Source organism: Sapajus apella, unplaced genomic scaffold (genome assembly GCF_009761245.1).
Source record: "Sapajus apella isolate SASKATOON/1434 unplaced genomic scaffold, GSC_monkey_1.0 scaffold14, whole genome shotgun sequence".
Lineage (NCBI taxonomy): Eukaryota > Metazoa > Chordata > Mammalia > Primates > Cebidae > Sapajus > Sapajus apella.
Genome location: NW_022436954.1, coordinates 13,972,376 through 13,990,951, shown reverse-complemented (window position 1 = coordinate 13,990,951; position 18,576 = coordinate 13,972,376). Strand labels below are relative to the sequence as shown.

General features: G+C 37.1%; 2 protein-coding genes across 2 annotated transcripts; one reads left to right on the top strand and one right to left on the bottom strand.

The window, feature by feature from the left end:
- Nucleotides 1-4,334: 4,334 nt before the first annotated feature.
- On the bottom strand, nucleotides 4,335-5,306 carry LOC116554542 (olfactory receptor 5M10-like). The gene has a single exon (XM_032282464.1). It carries the CDS (start codon nucleotides 5,304-5,306, stop codon nucleotides 4,335-4,337), a length of 972 nt encoding a protein of 323 aa, XP_032138355.1.
- Nucleotides 5,307-14,707: 9,401 nt separating this feature from the next.
- LOC116554413 (olfactory receptor 5AP2) lies at nucleotides 14,708-15,697 on the top strand. The gene has a single exon (XM_032282387.1). The coding sequence runs from the start codon at nucleotides 14,730-14,732 to the stop codon at nucleotides 15,678-15,680; it is 951 nt and encodes a 316-aa protein (XP_032138278.1). The 5' UTR covers nucleotides 14,708-14,729; the 3' UTR covers nucleotides 15,681-15,697.
- Nucleotides 15,698-18,576: the final 2,879 nt, after the last annotated feature.

Below are 18,576 nucleotides of genomic sequence, written 5' to 3'. Positions count from 1 at the left end.
TTGCATGTTCTTCACATGTACCCCAAAACCTAAAATGCAATAAAAAATAAATAGATAAATAAATAAATACTCAGCTAAACATCTTTATAAACCTATGTGGCTTGTGGTATTTTTAGTCAATCCAGAAGTGTCTAAGAGAATAATATTTCAGTTCAAAACTAACTCTTGCTGTATTCCCAGAAAACAATATTTCACTATTCTGAGCTTCAGGATTTTTATCTGTACAAAATAACAGATAATATTTGTATCATAAAGATACTGTATGTCTTAAATAGACTTTGTTTTTCATTGTCAATGAATATGGTTATCCGTTTGTAAATGTTTTGCACACTTGTAGCTGCTATCTCATAAACACTCAGAAGTGATAGTAGCTTTCAGAGTAAGAGTTGCAATGTATCTGTTGTACCATCAGATAAGGTAAAGAAAATATTTTTTTAAACCCAGCTTTTGCAGTTCTATGCAAAATTTTGTGCAATTGCTTTGCTCTTTCACAGGAGCCCCATCTAGCTGAGCAGAGAAGTGGTAAAACACGTTTTCAAAATATGTTTTTATAGTGAATGCCCCATAAATCTAATTATTCTGTTTCTCCAGCTAGAATTTAGGAAAGCTCAGAGATAATTAAAACACCAAAAACATGTGTATGGAGGACATACTGTTGAAGATGATTCTAACACATAATTGTAAAATAATCCATATTCTGTCAATTTGTATACATTTGGTTTAATCATTCACTTTCAAAGTTCTATAATGAACACAATTTATCTCCTTCAGTGGGGAAACGTAATTTCATCACCAAATGTTACAAATTTAAGAAATGGTATTATAGTAGAGCTTTCACTCATTTCCATAAATCATCTAGACAGAAACGTATTTTTAAGAGTGACAAAGTAAAGAGTATATGGAGGTTTTTAACTGTAGCAGCATGTTTGTCCACCTTAACAAGTGCTTTTGTTTTTGCTTTGCATGTTCATGGAAACTGGAAGGTAAATAATTTGAATATTTCTTTCTTGTTTTAGAAAAAAGATTATGATGACCAAATACCTTTAATTATTGCATTACCTAGTTCTGTATGTCAAGACATAATTACATATTACATGGACTAGTTAAATAAATGGCTTCCTTTAAAGAGTAGCTTTGGACATAGAATGAATGGTCAATTATTTAAATAACCTATTTTGGTTGGTCTTCTTTATGAAATACTCGTTCAAATTTTAATTCCATTTCTCCTTTCAAGGTCTGGTGTTAGTTGGTGTAAGCCAAAAATCTGTGAGGAGATGTGCTATACCCCCAAAGATCTGCTTGAGTTTTTTAATTTATATAAGCAGAATCCTGGAGAACAAATATGGGAATGGATATTAAGGGTGTGGGATAATGGTGGGAGGAACATAAAGTTGAATCAGGCCAAATTTATTGATATGGGCCCACTAGGCAGAGATTCTGGATTTAATGTTACAACTCAGGGAGTTTTAAAAGGTTCTAATCATCTATTTCCTGGTTGGCTGAAACATGGATCAAAAGATGGTGGACCGTGAGCGATCTTGAAATACCACATCTCCCTTGGTTTAATGTGGAAAAAGGGATCCAAAAGCTTAGGGAGATTAGAATACTAGGGTGGATTAGTCACTTTAGACACTTACTGTGGATATGGGTTCACCTATCCTGCATGCAGTGCTTCTGCCAAGACTACCATTTGTGGACTCATAGAATGCCTTTTCCACTGTCATTGTATTCCACACAGCATTGCCTCTCACCAAGGTACTCACTTTACAGGTAAAGAAGTAAGGCAGTGGGCTCAAGCTCGTGAAATATGCTAGTCTTACCATGTTTCCCATTATCCTGAAGCAGGTGGATCGATAGAAAGGTGGGATGTCCTTTTGAAGTAACAGTTACAAAACCAACTAGATGACAATATATTGCAGGAACTGGGCACAGCGGCTCACGCCTGTAATCCCAGCACTTTGAGAGGCCAAGACAGGCAGATCACTTGAGGTCAGGAGTTCAAGACCAGCCTGGTCAACATGGTGAAACCCCATCTCTAATAAAAATACAAAAATTAGCTTGGCATGGTGGCACATGCCTGTAATACCAGCTAGTCAAGAGGGTGAGGCAGGAGAATAGCATGAACCCGGGAGGCAGAGTTTGCAGTGAGCCGAGATGGTGCCACTGCACTCCAGCCTGGGCAACACAGCAAGATCCCACCTCAAAAAAAAAATACGTAAATTGCAGGTCTGGGGCAAAGTTTTCCAGAAGCCTTTGTATGTTCTGAGTAGACATTCCACATATGGCGCTGTTCTTCTATAGCTAGGATCCACAAGTGCAGGAATCAAGGCATGCAAGTGGAAGTGGCACCACTCACCATCACCCCTAGTGACCCACTAACAAACTTTTTCTTTCCATTTCCGTGATATTATGTCCTGCTGCCTATAGGTCTTAGTTCCAGAGGTACGAACGCTGCCACCAGAAGACAGAACGATAATCATATCAAACTGGAAGTTAAGATTGTCACCTGGCCACTTTGGGTTCCTCCTGCCTCTAAGTCAACAGGCTAAGAAGGGAGGTACAGTGTTGGATGAGGTGATTGACCCAGGCTCTCAAGATGAAATCAAACTCCTACTCCACAGTGTAGGTGACGGAAGAGTATTTGTGGACTGTAGGAGATCCCTTAGGCCATCACATTATTACCATACCTTGTGATTAAGGTCAATGGGAAACTACAACAACCCAATCCTGCCAAAACTACAAATGGCCCAGACCCACCAGGAATGAAGATTTGTGTCACTCTATCAGGTAGAGACCATGACCTGCTGAGGTGCTTGAAGGCAAAGGGGATACAGAATGGGTGGTAGTAGAAGAAGGTTAGATAGAAATAGGCCTCTTGGGAAGTGCCCTGGAACACAGGGAAGCTGGATGTCTGCCGTGGGCTCTTTCCTCTTTTCTCTGTGGTTTCTCTGGGAAACCACAGGCCCAAGAAATCCCTTTCATTGTGATGCTGTGTTTGGCCGGGAAAGCAGCAACACAGTCAAAGCGAAACTGCTCCTCTTACACTTCTAATACGACTTTTCCCGGCTTTTATGCTCCAAGAGTGTGCCCCGCCTCACCCGTGGGTTGTGAGATTTTCATGTAGCCATGGTTACCTGTGAGAAGTGGCTAACTGGTCGTTCTGTGCTAGAAACCAGAACAAAGCACCTCCTCTTCTGCCATCATGTTCTACAATAGGTTTCTATCTCCTTGTTCTTTCCTACTTTTACTTTTAATTTCCAAAATTAATAGATAATTATCCTGTAATTATATTTCCTATATTTCCTGAGATCTTTACTAAACTGAACATACGAAGTTTTTGTTAGCTATTTTTTCACATAGAATAACAATGATTGCTTGTCATAGTAAATTTGGACATAGCTATTAATAATAAGTTTTATTTCTCTTTATCCCTAATATTTTACAATATATCTGTATACAGCATTGGATGTATCTTTGCAATGTATCACATAAAACGATTTCCCTTTTTCTTAATTAGTAACAGCCTAATTTTCATGGCCATATAATATGCTAAGAAAAATAAAAGTTGCACCTGTACTTTACACTTTTCCTCATGACCAAGGCTGATGACATTCTAGTTATGTAGAGACTGCTTCTAAAATGCCTGATAGATGCCTGTGCTTTACTAGTTACCAAATGCAGGCTGTCCTCACTTTGTGATTTTCGATGATCGAATTGGATCGATACACTGGAAACTCATAAAAGGGTGTTGAGAGTTGATTTTCAGAAGTGAGGGGCATAACCAGTATTACCACATGAACAAAAAATAAGCTCCTCAAGGTGTTTACAAGATGGGTTTGGGGAATACTTATAGAAAATTTAACCTATCAGTGACCCATATATTTATATTTTTTGCACATTGATTATACTAAGTACAAAAGTGGCAGAGCTATTCAAGACACATTGAAGTAGAAATAATTTCACTTTTTAAAAAGGGTAAAATTATCCACCCTATCTTGAACCTCACTATGGCTCTGTGGATCATCATATTCAAAGAAGATGGATTTTCAGAGATTCTCTCAGGCTTAGTTAGTTAACAATTTATCTCCAAGTAAGTAAACATAGTATTTTCATATAGAATTAGTAGATACAAAACAATTTATTTTCATAGAATTGCTGTCAAATAAAGCATTTTTAATTTCAATGTTAAGGCTTTCATTTTTCAGAAATCAATCTTCAAGGTGTTAATTTGGATAAGAAAGTAAAGTGGTTACTGACGGTCCATGTTGTTAAACAAATCATGACTACACTAGGTTTTTCCATTTCAAACAGTCAGTTTCTTACCCCACAAGCAATTAGGGATTACAAATAAATAGAGGCCTAAACTGCAATTTTACGAAAGCATTTTCCCTAATCGTTTGTTGCATGGCAAGGATTACATCTTTGTTCCGTAGGCTGTAGATCAATGGGTTCAACATCGGACTCAGAAAACTATAGAAGACCGCAATTATTTTGGATTCCTCTATGGACTTGTCTGATGGAGGCCTTACGTACATGCAGAAGAGGGTTCCATAAAACAGAGTCACTATTGTCAGGTGGGAAGCACATGTAGAAAAGGCTTTGTGCCTGCCTTCAGCGGAACGGATCTTCAAGATCGCTGCAAAAATGAACACATAGGACAGAAGAATGATGAAGAGAGAGCTTGAGAGAGTAAAGCCTGCAACTGCAAACATTGTCATCTTTTTGACATGGGTGTCAGAGCAGGCCAGCATTATAAGAGGAGGATCAGCACAGTAGAAATGATTAATTTCACGGGAGCCACAGAAAGAAAAGTGAAAGGTCAGCAGTGTCTGAGAGAGCCCATTAAGGAAGCCACACGTGTAAGGGACAGTGACCAGAGAGATGCAGATGTTCTTGGACATCCTGGAACTGTAATGCAAAGGACTGCAAATGGCTACATAGGGGTCCAGTGCCATTGAAGCACGGATGTAAAACTCAGTGATCACCAGGGCGATGAAGAGAAGACACTGTGTGAAGCATCCAGCATAGGAGATGGTCTTCTGTTCTGAGAGGAAATTGTGCAGCTTATTTGGAGTAATATTGGAAGAATAGCAAATGTCTACAAAGGAGAGATGGCCAAGGAAGAAATACATGGGGGTTTGCAGGTGGGAATTGGTCCTGATCAGCAGGATGATGCCCAGATTTCCTGCCAGCGTGATTACGTAGATCACCAGGAACACTCCAAACAGGATCTTCTCTAGCACTGGGTGGTCTGTCAGTACCAAGGAAATGAATTCTGTCACTATAGTGTGGTTTGGGGAGAACATTTTCTTATCTCTTGAGAATTGAAAATGACAAAGAATGTGAGGATCTGTCTGATTCACATTCAGCATTTGTTTCATCCATTTATCATTCACACATTCATCTGTTTATCTAGGTGACAATTACTTCTCTTGTTTCAATAATCACATCAGAAATTTTGCATAACATTTTGTCCGTACATGTCTTTTTTAATCTGTATCTTTCTCTCTATACATCAAACCCATACACAAAAACATACATATTCTCTATTTCTGTCTGCCATACATATATATACATACATTTATTCATTCATTCATACATTTATGCCTGTCTTCTTGGTGTACTCCACATTTAGTAATTTTATTAAAACTTTGTGAGGAAACAAAACACCCAAAGGGATGAAAATCATATATGAAATCCATAGGTTATTAGCATCATTCAAATGGATAAAGAAAGTTCAATCTCCAGTATCCCTCCAGCTCTGATATTATATTGTTTCAGATACCAAATGAAGAAAAAAAGCAAAGCATTTTCAATTAAAATCCATAGCTGTGAGCCTTACCTTTATTTGGGAACCATTAAATTAGAGAAACTAATTGGAATTTGATATAGGGCTAAGAGGGTACAAAATGAAGACTTGTTTTTTCCGCTTTGTAATGTCAGCTGACTGTTTACTTATGTATACTGTATTGCTTCCATTTCTTTCTGTTCCAATTCCTGGGGGTTACTACAGTAAACAAATATCCCAGCTCATGGAGCCCTCATTATAATAGAGGGAGCAGAGATTAAACACACAGAAAAAGATACATATAATTTCAGGCAAAATCATTATCTATGAAGAAAAAAAAATGAAGGTAGGATGCTTTTAGATGACCATTCAAAGAAGATCTTTCTGAGAATGCAGCATTTTAACAATAGATACACAAGTCTATTTGGGGAAAGTGTGGATTATTTTTTTGGCTCCCACTTTTGTGCTACTAAACCACTACTGATAACATTGTTTAGGTATGCACAGATAATGTTTAAACATGGTCTTAGTTTCCAAATCAAGTCACTCTCTCACAGTTCTCTTTGAAAGTAAAACAGGATTGTAAACATTGCTACTCCAAAAATTGCACCTTAAAGCCATTTTTTATTTAGTTCTCACGCATACATCAGAAGAGCTTGCATATAATTGATTTTAGAGAGTCAATGTAATATTAATATATGGATAGAAAAGTCAAGTGAAATTGGAGAAAATATTTGTTTTCTCCATTGATGAAATATTTATCTCTATACGTACACAAAGTTGTATTTTTAGTGAACAAATGTAGAAAATGACCTACCTGTTAATGTTAATGAGCCATAGCTTATGAAAACAAGGTAGCAAGACTTATTAGGTATATTCCCTGGAATATTTTTAAACCAATAGCAAATGATTAAGTAAAAAAAAAAAAAAAACAGTTAAAACATTCTTTGTTCCTCAAGGGCATAAAGTTAAGTTGACGCTTTTTAGAGCTACACTCTTTTGAGGATGAAATCCCTGTTATATTTATGTAGCATTTCGGTACAAGTGTTCATGAGATCTTCAGTACAAACAGAGAAATTAGTCATCACTTTCAATAATATGGAAGAGGAAAACATGGGTAGATAACTTTTGCCTTTTTAGTACAATGAAAACAAGGAGATTCTCATCAGAACTCTTCAACTTTTGGCTATAAACACTGGAGTGAGGTCATCTAATGAGAGTGAGGGGTAGGAAGCTGTGGCAGGTGAGACACTGGAGGAGAGGAAAGGTTTGAAAGACTGTAAGAACAGAAGAGTGGCATAACCAGTAGAAGGAAGAAGAGCATTGGTCAGAGTCCAGGGTCCTTTGGAGGATGGAGGTTATGGATTTATGTTGGAACTAGTCTGCCCTATTGAGATTAATTTCATTAACATGCTAAGAGTTAAAGACAGGTCTGAGAACCAGGACTATTTATAAAATTGATGATGCATAAAATTGTTGATTTAGAAAGGGAGTTGCAAATAGAATGAAGAATATTTGAAAATTGTGTAGCACTGTATTCATTAGAGGACAAAGGGACCTAGAGATGCGTTCATTAGTCTGTAACTTCCAGTACACACTTAGTTCCAGGTTAGAACAAATGAACCAAAGTGCTCTCTCACCAAGACAGAAGAAGCATCCCTAATTTTCTTAGAGTTGCAAGTGATGAGTTATGCTCTGAGAATCAGTCAATAAAATATAGCTATATATAAAAATCAAAATTTGAGAATACTGAGCATTGCTGTGTGTTTATTTCAAATTGATTTTTAAAGTCTTCTCTATCCCAATTAGTCTGTGTTTTATTTTGATTCCTTGCATTACTAAAATTGTAAAATACAATAATATTGCTTAATTATTTTGGAGGCTGGGCACAGTGGCTCTTGCCTCTAATCCCAGCTCTTTGGGAGGCCAAGGCTACTGGATCACATGAGGTCAGGAGTTTGAGACCAGCCAGGCCAACATGGCGAAACCCTATCTCTACTACAAATCCAAACTTAGCCAGGTGTGGTGATGCACATCTGTAATCTCAGCCACTCAGGAGGCTGAGGCAGGGAGAACTGCTTAAACCCAGGAGGCAAAGTTTGCAGTGAACCGAGATCACACCACTGCACCCCAGCCTGGGAGACAGAACGAGACTTCATCTCAAAAAAAAAAAAAAACAAAATCTGATGGAACAGAAGGTATTATATTATAATTTTATAAAACTGGTGTCTCTCATTTCCTTTTCCTTAATGTAGAGGTACCTTGTTTTGCATAAAAATAGTTGAAGAGTTGGCTCTTTTTTAAGCAGAATGCTTTCACTTTGAAGAAAATATGCCCTAATGTACATGTGTATGTATATATGTACTTTCTTTTATATACTGGTATACAATGGCTATGTAATAAAACATAAGATGTACAAAATAAATTTTCTGACACAAATAAAACTGGCTCTATAATAACTGAATGGTTAGATGAAAAGTAATGAATGGTTTATTTTCATTCAGAAAGAGCAAAGTATTTATAATTTTAAGTATGGAATCACATGATCAGATGTTCACAATAAAGAAGGCAATGTTAATTTTTTTATACGGCAATGAATAGAAAATACAGAACTATGCTATGTGTATGATACATACTCAAAGAAGAGTTTTACATATACTTATATTATTTTTCATAGAAAACCTTCAGAAGGCTCTGTCTATATTACTCAAAGACATTAATTCCTTAGTTCATGTCATTTTTTTCCACTGCAATGACTAACGAGTGTCTGCTAGAGGGACAGCTGATGGATTTAGCTACAAAATGATACAGTGGTCAAGTAGCTGAATACATCCTAGTGGTCCTTGAGATTTTTTTTTAATATAAAACTTAAAATACTTTTATTCAATTTTTTTCCCATTTATTTATTTTATTGCATTTTAGGTCCTTGAGATTTTTACTTGTTTGTGATTATTCAATTTGCTATTTTTATTTAAAAGTTGTAGCATGCTATTATTATCAAAATTCTAGCTAAGAAGTGTTCTATAATGGTGTCATGCACCTAGAAACTACATCACTGATGTTGTATTATTATTTGTATAAATAATATTATAACCATTATAATTCCTCCCATTTACCCATTTTGAAGCCAAATCCTCTTAATTATGTTTAACATTTAACTGGTACTATGTAAAATGCATCAAACTGTCTACAATCAGGTAGGCAGCATAATCCTGAAAAACAATGCATGAAATTCATAGTTCATTAAGTAGGATGCAGCGCATTCAGAGAAAACAGTAGTCTTGGGACTGATTTGTTTGTTTAAATTGTATTTTAGGTACAGGGGTACATGAAGGTACCTTAGTCATAAAGGTAAATGATGTGTCACAGGGTTTTGGCGTACAGGTTATTTCTAGGGAGGCCTATAAATGCATCTGGCGCTGCTCTCTGGTCTTTGCTGACCTCTAATCTGCCTGGTGACAGTTTGTTCTGCTGTTGTCCACCATGACAAATGTGCCTCAGTCATTTTTCTCTTTTGGCTGGATATAACCATTACCTTCTTATCTTCCCTGATGACCTAGCTGCACCTTGGTTTTCACAGGAATTATGGACTTCCCTTAGGTCTTTATTTCTGTCTTCATTTCATTGTTTATCCTGTCAACATTCAGGAGCCAGTTGTTCAGTTTCCACGAAGTTGTGCAGTTCTGAGTTAGTTTCTTAGTCCTGAGCTATTTTCTAGGAACTTTTCTTAGGTTTCTTCCATTTAGTTTTTCACTGGCATATAGTGGCAATGTTGTATCCAGGCTGGCCAGATTTGGTGGCTCATACCTCTAATCCCAGCACTTTGGGAGGCTGAGGTGGGTGGATCTCCTGAGGTCAGGAGTTCAAGACCAGGCTGGCCAACATAATAAAACTGTGTTTCTACTAAAAATATAAAAAACTAGCTGGGCACAGTGATGGGCACCCATAACCCCAGCTACTGGGGAGGCTGGGGCAGGAGAATCGCTTGAACCCAGGAGGCGGAGGTTGCAGTGAGGTTAGATGGTGCCACTGCATTCCAGCCTGGGTAAAGAGGGAAACATTGTCAAAAGAAAGAAAGGAAGGAAGGAAGGAATTAAGAGTCTCAAGCATAACTAGTAAGCAAAATTTCCTCCAAGGAATTAATTTAAAAAGCAAGAAGGTTAATACTTAATCAAAATAATGCAAATGTTTCTTCTCTGATTTGCTTGACATAAACAACACAGTTTTAAAGTCTTTTTCTCTCAGAATTTAATGCAAATTGCATTGATTAAATAATACTAACAGATGGATTAATTAAAGTGTCTTCTCAAAGTAGCATAAACAATGTAAATGATCATTAGATATTGATCAATTTATTTCAGACTCTATGTCTTTTATATGGAAGATATTTTGGGGCAATAGAGCATCCTATATGTCTCAGTCTAGGCTAGATAGGCTAATAACCAATTTTTTTTTTTTGAGATGGATTCTCACTGTGTTGCCCAGGCTGGAGTGCAGTAGCATGATCTTGGCTCACTGCAACCTCCGCCTCTGGAGTTCAAGTGATGCTCCTGTCTCAGCCTTCTGAGTAGCTGAGATTACAGGTGTGTACCACTATGCTTGGCTAATTATGCATTTTTAGTAGAGACAGGGTTTTGTCATATTGGCCAGGGTGGTCTCAAATTCCTTACTTGAGGTGATCCACCTGCCTTGGCGTCCCAAAGTGTTGGGATTACAGGCATGAGCCACTGCACCCGGTCACTGATAACTATTTTTTACTCTGGAGAGTGGAGAAGAAAGTAAGGGTGAGGGAAACTCATTTGTTAATTATTATATGTATTGGATGCAGCAATTCACATTTGTTAAATTATTTTATCTCCCAGAGTCACCCTATAAGGTAGACATTAGAAAGGAAAAAGCTAAGACACAAAAAGGTTTAGTGAAATGCCCAAAGTCACACAATCAGACAGACACCGAGTCAGGATTCCAAGCCAATAGCTTCCTGTTTTCTCTACCTCCCTCACCATTACCTAGGTAGCACCACTGCTGACATGTACACTTAGAGAAGACAGGGCCACAGTGGAGCTACTCTGCTATTTTGTGGATTCTGCTGATTCTCCCAAGAGCAAACCTCCAGCTATCAGGGGTGACAGAAGAAAAGTGATTCATGGTGGTTAGGAATATGGGACTCAAATGCATTCTCTGCTGGACCCGGGTGTCCCAAGAATAAAGGAGAGAAACATGAAAAAGACCTGTGATCTCCTTAACTTCAGAGGGGAAAAATAAGCAGATAATAATGAGGTGACATGAGAGACACAGTCTCTGGAGATCAAGTAACAAGAAATATATTTTGCTTAAGTTAGGATGCTTACTCCAGAGTCAATTCTAGAGACTCCACCATTGAAATAAACTGCAATTGATATGACAGCTGCACTCCAGCCATACACTCTGTATACTGAAATGTGTTTTACCCTGATATAAAATATTGCAATGTTATCTTTAAGGAAAAGTAAAAGAATGAAAGACTCAGTCTATGCTGAATGCAGAGTAACATCAAAGGAAGGGGTGAACAGTTTTAGCTTTCCTACTTCTTTAACAGGTTTTCTATAGAGTCTGTTCCAGCTATACCTCCCGCTAACCTTGGGAGACTTAGCGAGTGAATACTTCCTCTAAGAAGAAGGATTTCTCTTATTTTTTTTTCTGCTTTCCTTTCAGTGAATTTAAGCATTGGACAGGAGCAAGCAAAGGGATCAAACGAAAATCAGTTACTAAAGGTAAGACAAGAGATATAAAGGGTTCTGTCCATGTAACTTACTGTCATGGAGAAAAATTCAGAATCCTGTTAATTTCCTCAATCACTTCTCAACACAAAGTTCCCAGAGCACTGAGTGGCTAAAAAAGAATGTTAAATAAATACTCTATGTACTACTTTATTACCAAATGTATAAGCCATTAGGAAAAATATAAGCAGCAATAAATAAGATTATTTTAAAGCCTTTTTAAATAAAAGAAATATCTCATGTAACTTTAATATTATTTTTAGAAACTCTTAGAAATTGAGAGCCTAGATCTTTGGCTAAAGAATCTCTGGGCTAAAGAGTTGACTGAAAAATCTCAGCAGAGCCTGCAGAAATAATGCATAGAAGAGGAAAAATGTTAATCGGAATAGAGAGGGAGACAGAAACATGTTATTTACACCATAAGATGTAAAACAAACAATATTTTGCTATCTTGCTGATTAATACATGTGAGTTCTAAGAAAGAGAATTTTCTTCAACTGTAATTATATTTTCTCTTTGGAGACATGACATTTTTATTTAATTAAATGTATTGCAGAGTATTAATAAGCATCTGGGAATTACAATATTGAGGGCTTTGTGTGTTAGTGTTCACATCTATTATTGACAGGGCCATTCTAAATGGCCTCAATTGTTAAGAGAATGAAAGTTACATTGGCTGGGTATACCTTTAGACTCTTAGGCTAACTCTGAAAGCCCAAAAGACAGGGGACAAGTTAATCGCTTTTACCTTACATTTTCCATCTGCAGAAAGGGGATGATAAATGCCTGTTATATAGAATTTAAATAAAACCGTACGGGCAAAACACTTAATAAAGTGCTTGTAGAGCGTAATAAGTCCTCAACAGATTTTAGTTGAGGATTTCAATACTTATATTTTACTCAGCATTACTTATTTTGTACATTCAGCACATCTAAGACATTTTATTCTGTGCACTATTTCTGTTAAAATAATGCTCTCAGAGAAACTTCCTGTTTGAGAATGAGAGAAGAAAGATCCATTCATTTTTTTTTTCATTTCTTCTGAAGATGCTGTTATTTGAAGTTCAAACAGCAAGTTTACTTCAAGGAAGAGGACCTAGGCTATGTATCTATGCCAGTGAGAGACAGATGGAGGCAATGTGGTGCTGAAGAACAGCAAAAGATTTAGCCTCAAGAGACCTACACTGTAGCTCAGGATTCACCACTGATTGGATGAGAAACCCCCACACTTTGCTGGTCTCATCTAACAAAAGACAATATCACATGTACTCTTGAGATATTACCTGATCATTCCTTTCACTGATTTGTGGTAAGGTTTATATAAGATAATGGGTGCAATGACACTTTTTGAAATTGTTATGGAATTCTATTAAAATGTCAGCTTTAGTTATTGATCAGGATATTGAACCCCTATCTCCACGTCAATTAGGTAGAGCCCAACATAAATAGGTGCTCTGTCTTTGGCACTGTCTGTTATAATAGAACCAGGTCCTGCCCACTGTTTCCCTCACTTTTTTCAGAAACTTATTTATCTTCAACGTTAGCAAGATACTGGGTGACTCTGACCCCATGTTTTAATTTAGGCAGTATCAAATAACTTCCTTCTGTGAATAGTAAAGAATTTACCTCTGTCTTACCTTCTGAGCTATGCTTTGACAGTCAGCCTTGTAAAGTTTAAACTTTTGGTCAATAATCTGAGATCACGGAAGGGGTGGGGTATTTGAGTTAAAGGGAGAAGAATTCCACTGGTGGTGTTTAAACTCTGATTTGGAAGATCTAGTCTGGGCATCTATTCTGAATTTTCTTTTTTATTTCTTTTACTTTTCTTGTCTCATATTTGCCTTCATTACACCTGGCAAAGGGTAACTCTTATTTCCATTTTGATTACTTGGTATTAAATTATTTTCCTGATTCAGAGTAGGCTGACTGAAAAGTTGAATGTGCTCCACTGATGTTTTTTGGGTCTCTTGAGAACTTGTGAATCTGAGTATTAGAGATTTTCAGTGCCTCGGTTACTTTTGCCATTTTTTATCAGGAGTGCCTGCTCCTTCTTACAATCTGATGCTCTAAATGCTGGACCGAATCATGGAAAATTACCATTTAACTGAACCTTTTCTGTTCTCTGTAGACATTTATCTTGAGAAATCAGAAAGGGGTTTGAACTGTACTGGCTGTGTGGGAATATTCTCTATGTTTCCTTATTTGACCAGACATTTTTTAAGTTATTCCTCTACCACAAGAGATTCAGCAGTTTACCATTTTCATTTTCTTTCTTCCTCTTTCAATCTTTCTTTCTCTCTTTCTTTCATTTCTTTCTCTCTTTCTCTCTCTCTTTCCCTCCCTCCCTACCTACCTTCTTCCTTCCTTCCTTCTTTCCTTCCTTTCTTCTTTCTTTCCTTCTTTCTTTCTTTTTTGAGACAAAATCTTGCTCTATCGCAGAGGCTGGAGTGGTGCAGTGACACAATTCCTGCTCACTGCAGCCTTGAACTCCTCAACTCAAGCAATCCTCCTTCCTCAGACTCCTGAGTAACTGAGACCACAGGCATGAGTCATCAGGCACAGCTGCTTTTTAAAAAAGGAAATTTGTAGAGATAAGATTTTGTCACATTGCCCAGGCTGGTCTGGAACTCTTGAGCTTAAGTGATCTGCCTTGCCTTGGACTCTCAAAGTGCTGGGATTACAGTTGTGAGCCACCATGCCCTGCCAACTATTTTTCTTGTCCAGTACTATTGATTAATTTTGTTAACTTCCGATATTTTTATTCATTCTATTAGTACTGCAGAAGAATAATCAGTGGCCTGAATTCATTCTATTATCCTCCTCCAGATGTTGTGTCTGTAGGGTATGTCAATATATAAATTAATTTATTTATCACAAGTAATTATGGCACTCACATCTTAAGAATCAGTTATTTTAATTATTCAGTAAATAGTCAACTCTAGGAATGACCACAGTTAATAGATACTAAATCACTTGCTTTAGTCATTACTTAGTAGGTAGCACACCTAGTACCAAGATACAAGTCTTTGGATTTGACATCAAATCCAGCATACCTTTGATATGCTTTTCACTTTTTGCTCTTCTGTTAGAATTTATGTTTTACTAAAAATACATTATAGTTCCATCACATATTCATCTGACTAATTCCACTTTACATCTTCTGACTTACTGCAGCTCAAAGGATGAGACATATGATAGAGATTCGAGGCAGAAATCAAACAGAAGTGACTGAGTTTCTCCTCTTAGGACTTTCCGAGAATCCAGATCTACAAGGGGTCCTCTTTGCATTGTTTCTGTTAATCTATGTGGCAACCATGGTGGGCAATTTGGGGATGATTGTATTGATTAAGATTGATCTTGGTCTCCACACCCCCATGTACTTGTTTCTCAGTAGCCTCTCTTTTGTGGATGCCTGTTACTCTTCTTCCATCACTCCCAAGATGCTGGTGAACCTCATGGCTGAGAATAAGGCCATTTCTTTTCATGGATGTGCTGCCCAGTTCTACTTCTTTGGTTCCTTCCTGGGGACTGAGTGCTTTCTGTTGGCCATGATGGCATATGACCGTTATGCAGCCATTTGGAACCCCCTGCTCTACCCAATTCTCATGTCTGGGAGAATCTGCTTCTTGCTGATAGCTACCTCATTCCTAGCAGGTTTTGGAAATGCTGCCATACACACAGGGATGACTTTTAGATTGTCCTTTTGTGGCTCTAATAGGATCAACCATTTCTACTGTGACAGCCCACCACTGCTCAAACTCTCCTGCTCCGATACCCAAGTCAATGGCATTGTGATCATGGCTTTCTCCAGCTTTAATGTCATCAGCTGTGTTACGATTGTCCTCATTTCCTACCTGTGTATCTTCATTGCCATCTTGAAGATGCCTTCGCTAGAGGGAAGGCACAAAGCCTTCTCCACCTGTGCCTCTCACCTCATGGCTGTCACCATATTCTTTGGGACAATTCTCTTCATGTACTTGCGCCCTACATCTAGCTACTCAATGGAGCAAGACAAGGTGGTCTCTGTCTTTTATACAGTAATAATCCCTATGCTAAATCCCCTCATCTATAGTTTAAAAAATAAGGATGTAAAACAGGCTCTAAAAAAGATCTTACAGAAACACGTCTTGTAAAGACATGTTACCCCTCATTTGTTATGTAGAAGAAAATACATTTTCATGTTACTTGTATTCTCTGATTGTTTAAGTTGTTTCTCCGTGTTAAAGTAGGTAATTTAAAATGAAGTATACTTTTTAATATCCTAATATCATGTATATGTATATACACATGGGTCCCTCTGATGCATCAATACAGCAGGTAAAAGTTGGGCCTGGAAAAAGAATCAAAACACTTGGAATTGGCTATTCTGGGGTTACATTTTAATTTAATTATTAAGCTTACCTCAATCTGAATTTTATTATGGATTCATTGGTGTCTTTTAGTTCTGGGCAAACAGGCTGAGGCAGACAGACATTTTAATGCAGAAAGTTTATCAGAGAGTGTTTTGACAAACAATATCTACATAGTGAGGGAAGCAGGATTGGACCGAAGGAGTTTAATTGTGATGAAGACTCAACCACTCTTACATGGCGTTCTGGAGCAGATATGTCCTTCAGAGATGCCCCAAATTAAGAAAAAAGAAACAAGTATTTGTACCTCCATAACAGCCAGTTTTTGGATATGGGTCACCCACTGGGAAGGGGTATTATCTTGGACAAGGTAATTCCCTTCAGCAGGAGAAATTCCTGCAGTGTAGGTCAGCTATCAGCTGTCAGTTGCCTATATGGCTGGAAGTTGGGTAAATGAAAACTTCAACCTGAGAGGCAAATTTGGGTAGCGTGACACAGCATTCATAATAAATAATAACACTACTTACAAGTATGTCAACAAGTACCAAATAAGAAGTCTTATCAGGAATTATGATATTGTGGGAACCACAGCAATAATAGGGGAATATTTTACTGAATTTTGAATTAATCAGAATATTTTCTTGGCAGTAATCAAGGTACTTTAATATTTTATCTCTGCTCCTCCTAAGCGTTCACATAGTTTTCAGTAAACTTATCAAAGAAAATTCTATCTGTATTGCTTATTGTAGTGAGGAGGAAACTCTCAATGTTGGAGCAATGAGACGAAAGCCTTCTGTGATGAAATGACTTGTTGAAGGAAGTCTGAGTAATGGTTTGGAATTAGGTCAAAGTCTAGTTCTAATTTCTTTCTATACCACCATCCACTATAGACCATGACAGAGACATCAGTGTTTCGAGTGTTGTGGTTGAGACCACCTCATTCTTGAAAAATTTATTCGAGACCAAAAAGGAAAAACCATTTCATCCTGACCACTTGGAAGAGTCCTCTCATGTCATATCCCCATAGCTTCCACTTTCAAATGTTAACTGAGCTTTCTCTCAAATGCATCCAAAACTGTATCAGAGCTTGCATTCTCTTTCGTATTTCCTTTTATTCTGGTTCATCTGCTGTCATATTTATCCCTTATCTTTTTTAAAAAATCACTTTCCAAGGACCGTTGTACTTTGTCGTTATTCCTCACTGTCTTATGTCGGCATTTCACTCTTTACCCAGCTGAGATTCTGTGATTTCTCACATAATGACACATTATCAATATGCTCTATTCCATGGCTCCTCCTTCCCTCCATTCTGTTCATCTGTCTGATACTTAGTTAAACGGAATTGTTTCTTTTATGTGTCCTCCATTTAACCTGATTAATACAAATTAGAGAGAATTCATCATCACTTTACTCTGTTACTGAACTTTCTTCATGCTTCATCCTGCAAAAAAAGATATGATTATCCCCCCCACCTCTAAATTTTTATGAATACCCTCTTTCTTCCCTCATGTCATAATGAATACTGTATCTCTGCTTCTACCTAAGACCAGCTCTTTCATGTCTTTGGAGCTTTCCTTGGACTTTACTTGTAAAATTATAACTCTTCTGTCCCCAAGCATTAGTATCTCAAATTCTATCATAATATCCTCATTTGTATACAAATATTTTCTGGTGTCACCCTTCTTCACAGACATAAGTCCCATCCAGTCACCAACATATTAATTGATCCTTACTCCCCTCTACAATTAATCTTTCCAAAAGAACTACCTCTACTCATTGCCCCTAATTCCTCATATTTATTTACTGTATAACATGTTCCAGTTATATTTCTGTCTCATCAGTCCATTGTGCATAAACTTGTCAAGGATGCATGACACCTCAACACTATTTTATCCAAAGATCACTTATCTGTCTCACTTTTACTTGATATCTCGGAGGATTTTTCACAATTAATTCCTCCACCTGCCTTGATATACCCCTACATATGTTTCTATATCACCTCACCCTTCCGTTTTTCCTTCTTTCATTCCTACTTTTTCCCAGTTAGCATTTATAAGTTTCTCTCCAGCTCATTCTGGCCTTCACATCTTGGAGTAAAAGTCATAGTTTCGATATTTGGTTTTCCACCTGCACTCAATCCTTCAGTGACATAAGAACTGTGACATGATTTCAAAATCTATGTCTCTAGCCTTGACCTCTCACCTGAGTTCCAGGTTCATATATTTAATTAACAACCTGGCATGTAGTGACGTTGGATGCATGAAAGCATTAAGAAATTAGTTTTCTCTTCTTAGTTATGATACTCAGACATATGTAAAATAATCACACCTTTTGTAATAGAAGAGACTATACCTCCTAATCATACTAATGTCTTTTAACTTAAAATTATCTCAATATTAAGTCACAGATTATATTTTCTATTAGTTTGGTGCAAAAATAATTGCAGATTTTTGCACTACTTAACAAAATAGCAAAAACTGTAATATTTTTGCACCAAACTACTATTATATTTCTTTAGTTTGTGTTGAAACAAGAAAATTGGCAACTTTTCTATCTTTACTCATAATCCATTAAAATATTAGTTGAATAACTGGCATGTAACATACTGGAGATACAACAGGTAAGAAAACCAAGTTCCTTATCTCAACAAACTTATATTTAAGTGAGGGAAAATGTATTG

Bases quoted from the DNA above. Each gene is read 5' to 3' on its own strand.
- LOC116554542 (XM_032282464.1), bottom strand. From the start codon at position 5,306: ATGTTCTCCCCAAACCACACTATAGTGACAGAATTCATTTCCTTGGTA.
- LOC116554413 (XM_032282387.1), top strand. From the start codon at position 14,730: ATGAGACATATGATAGAGATTCGAGGCAGAAATCAAACAGAAGTGACT.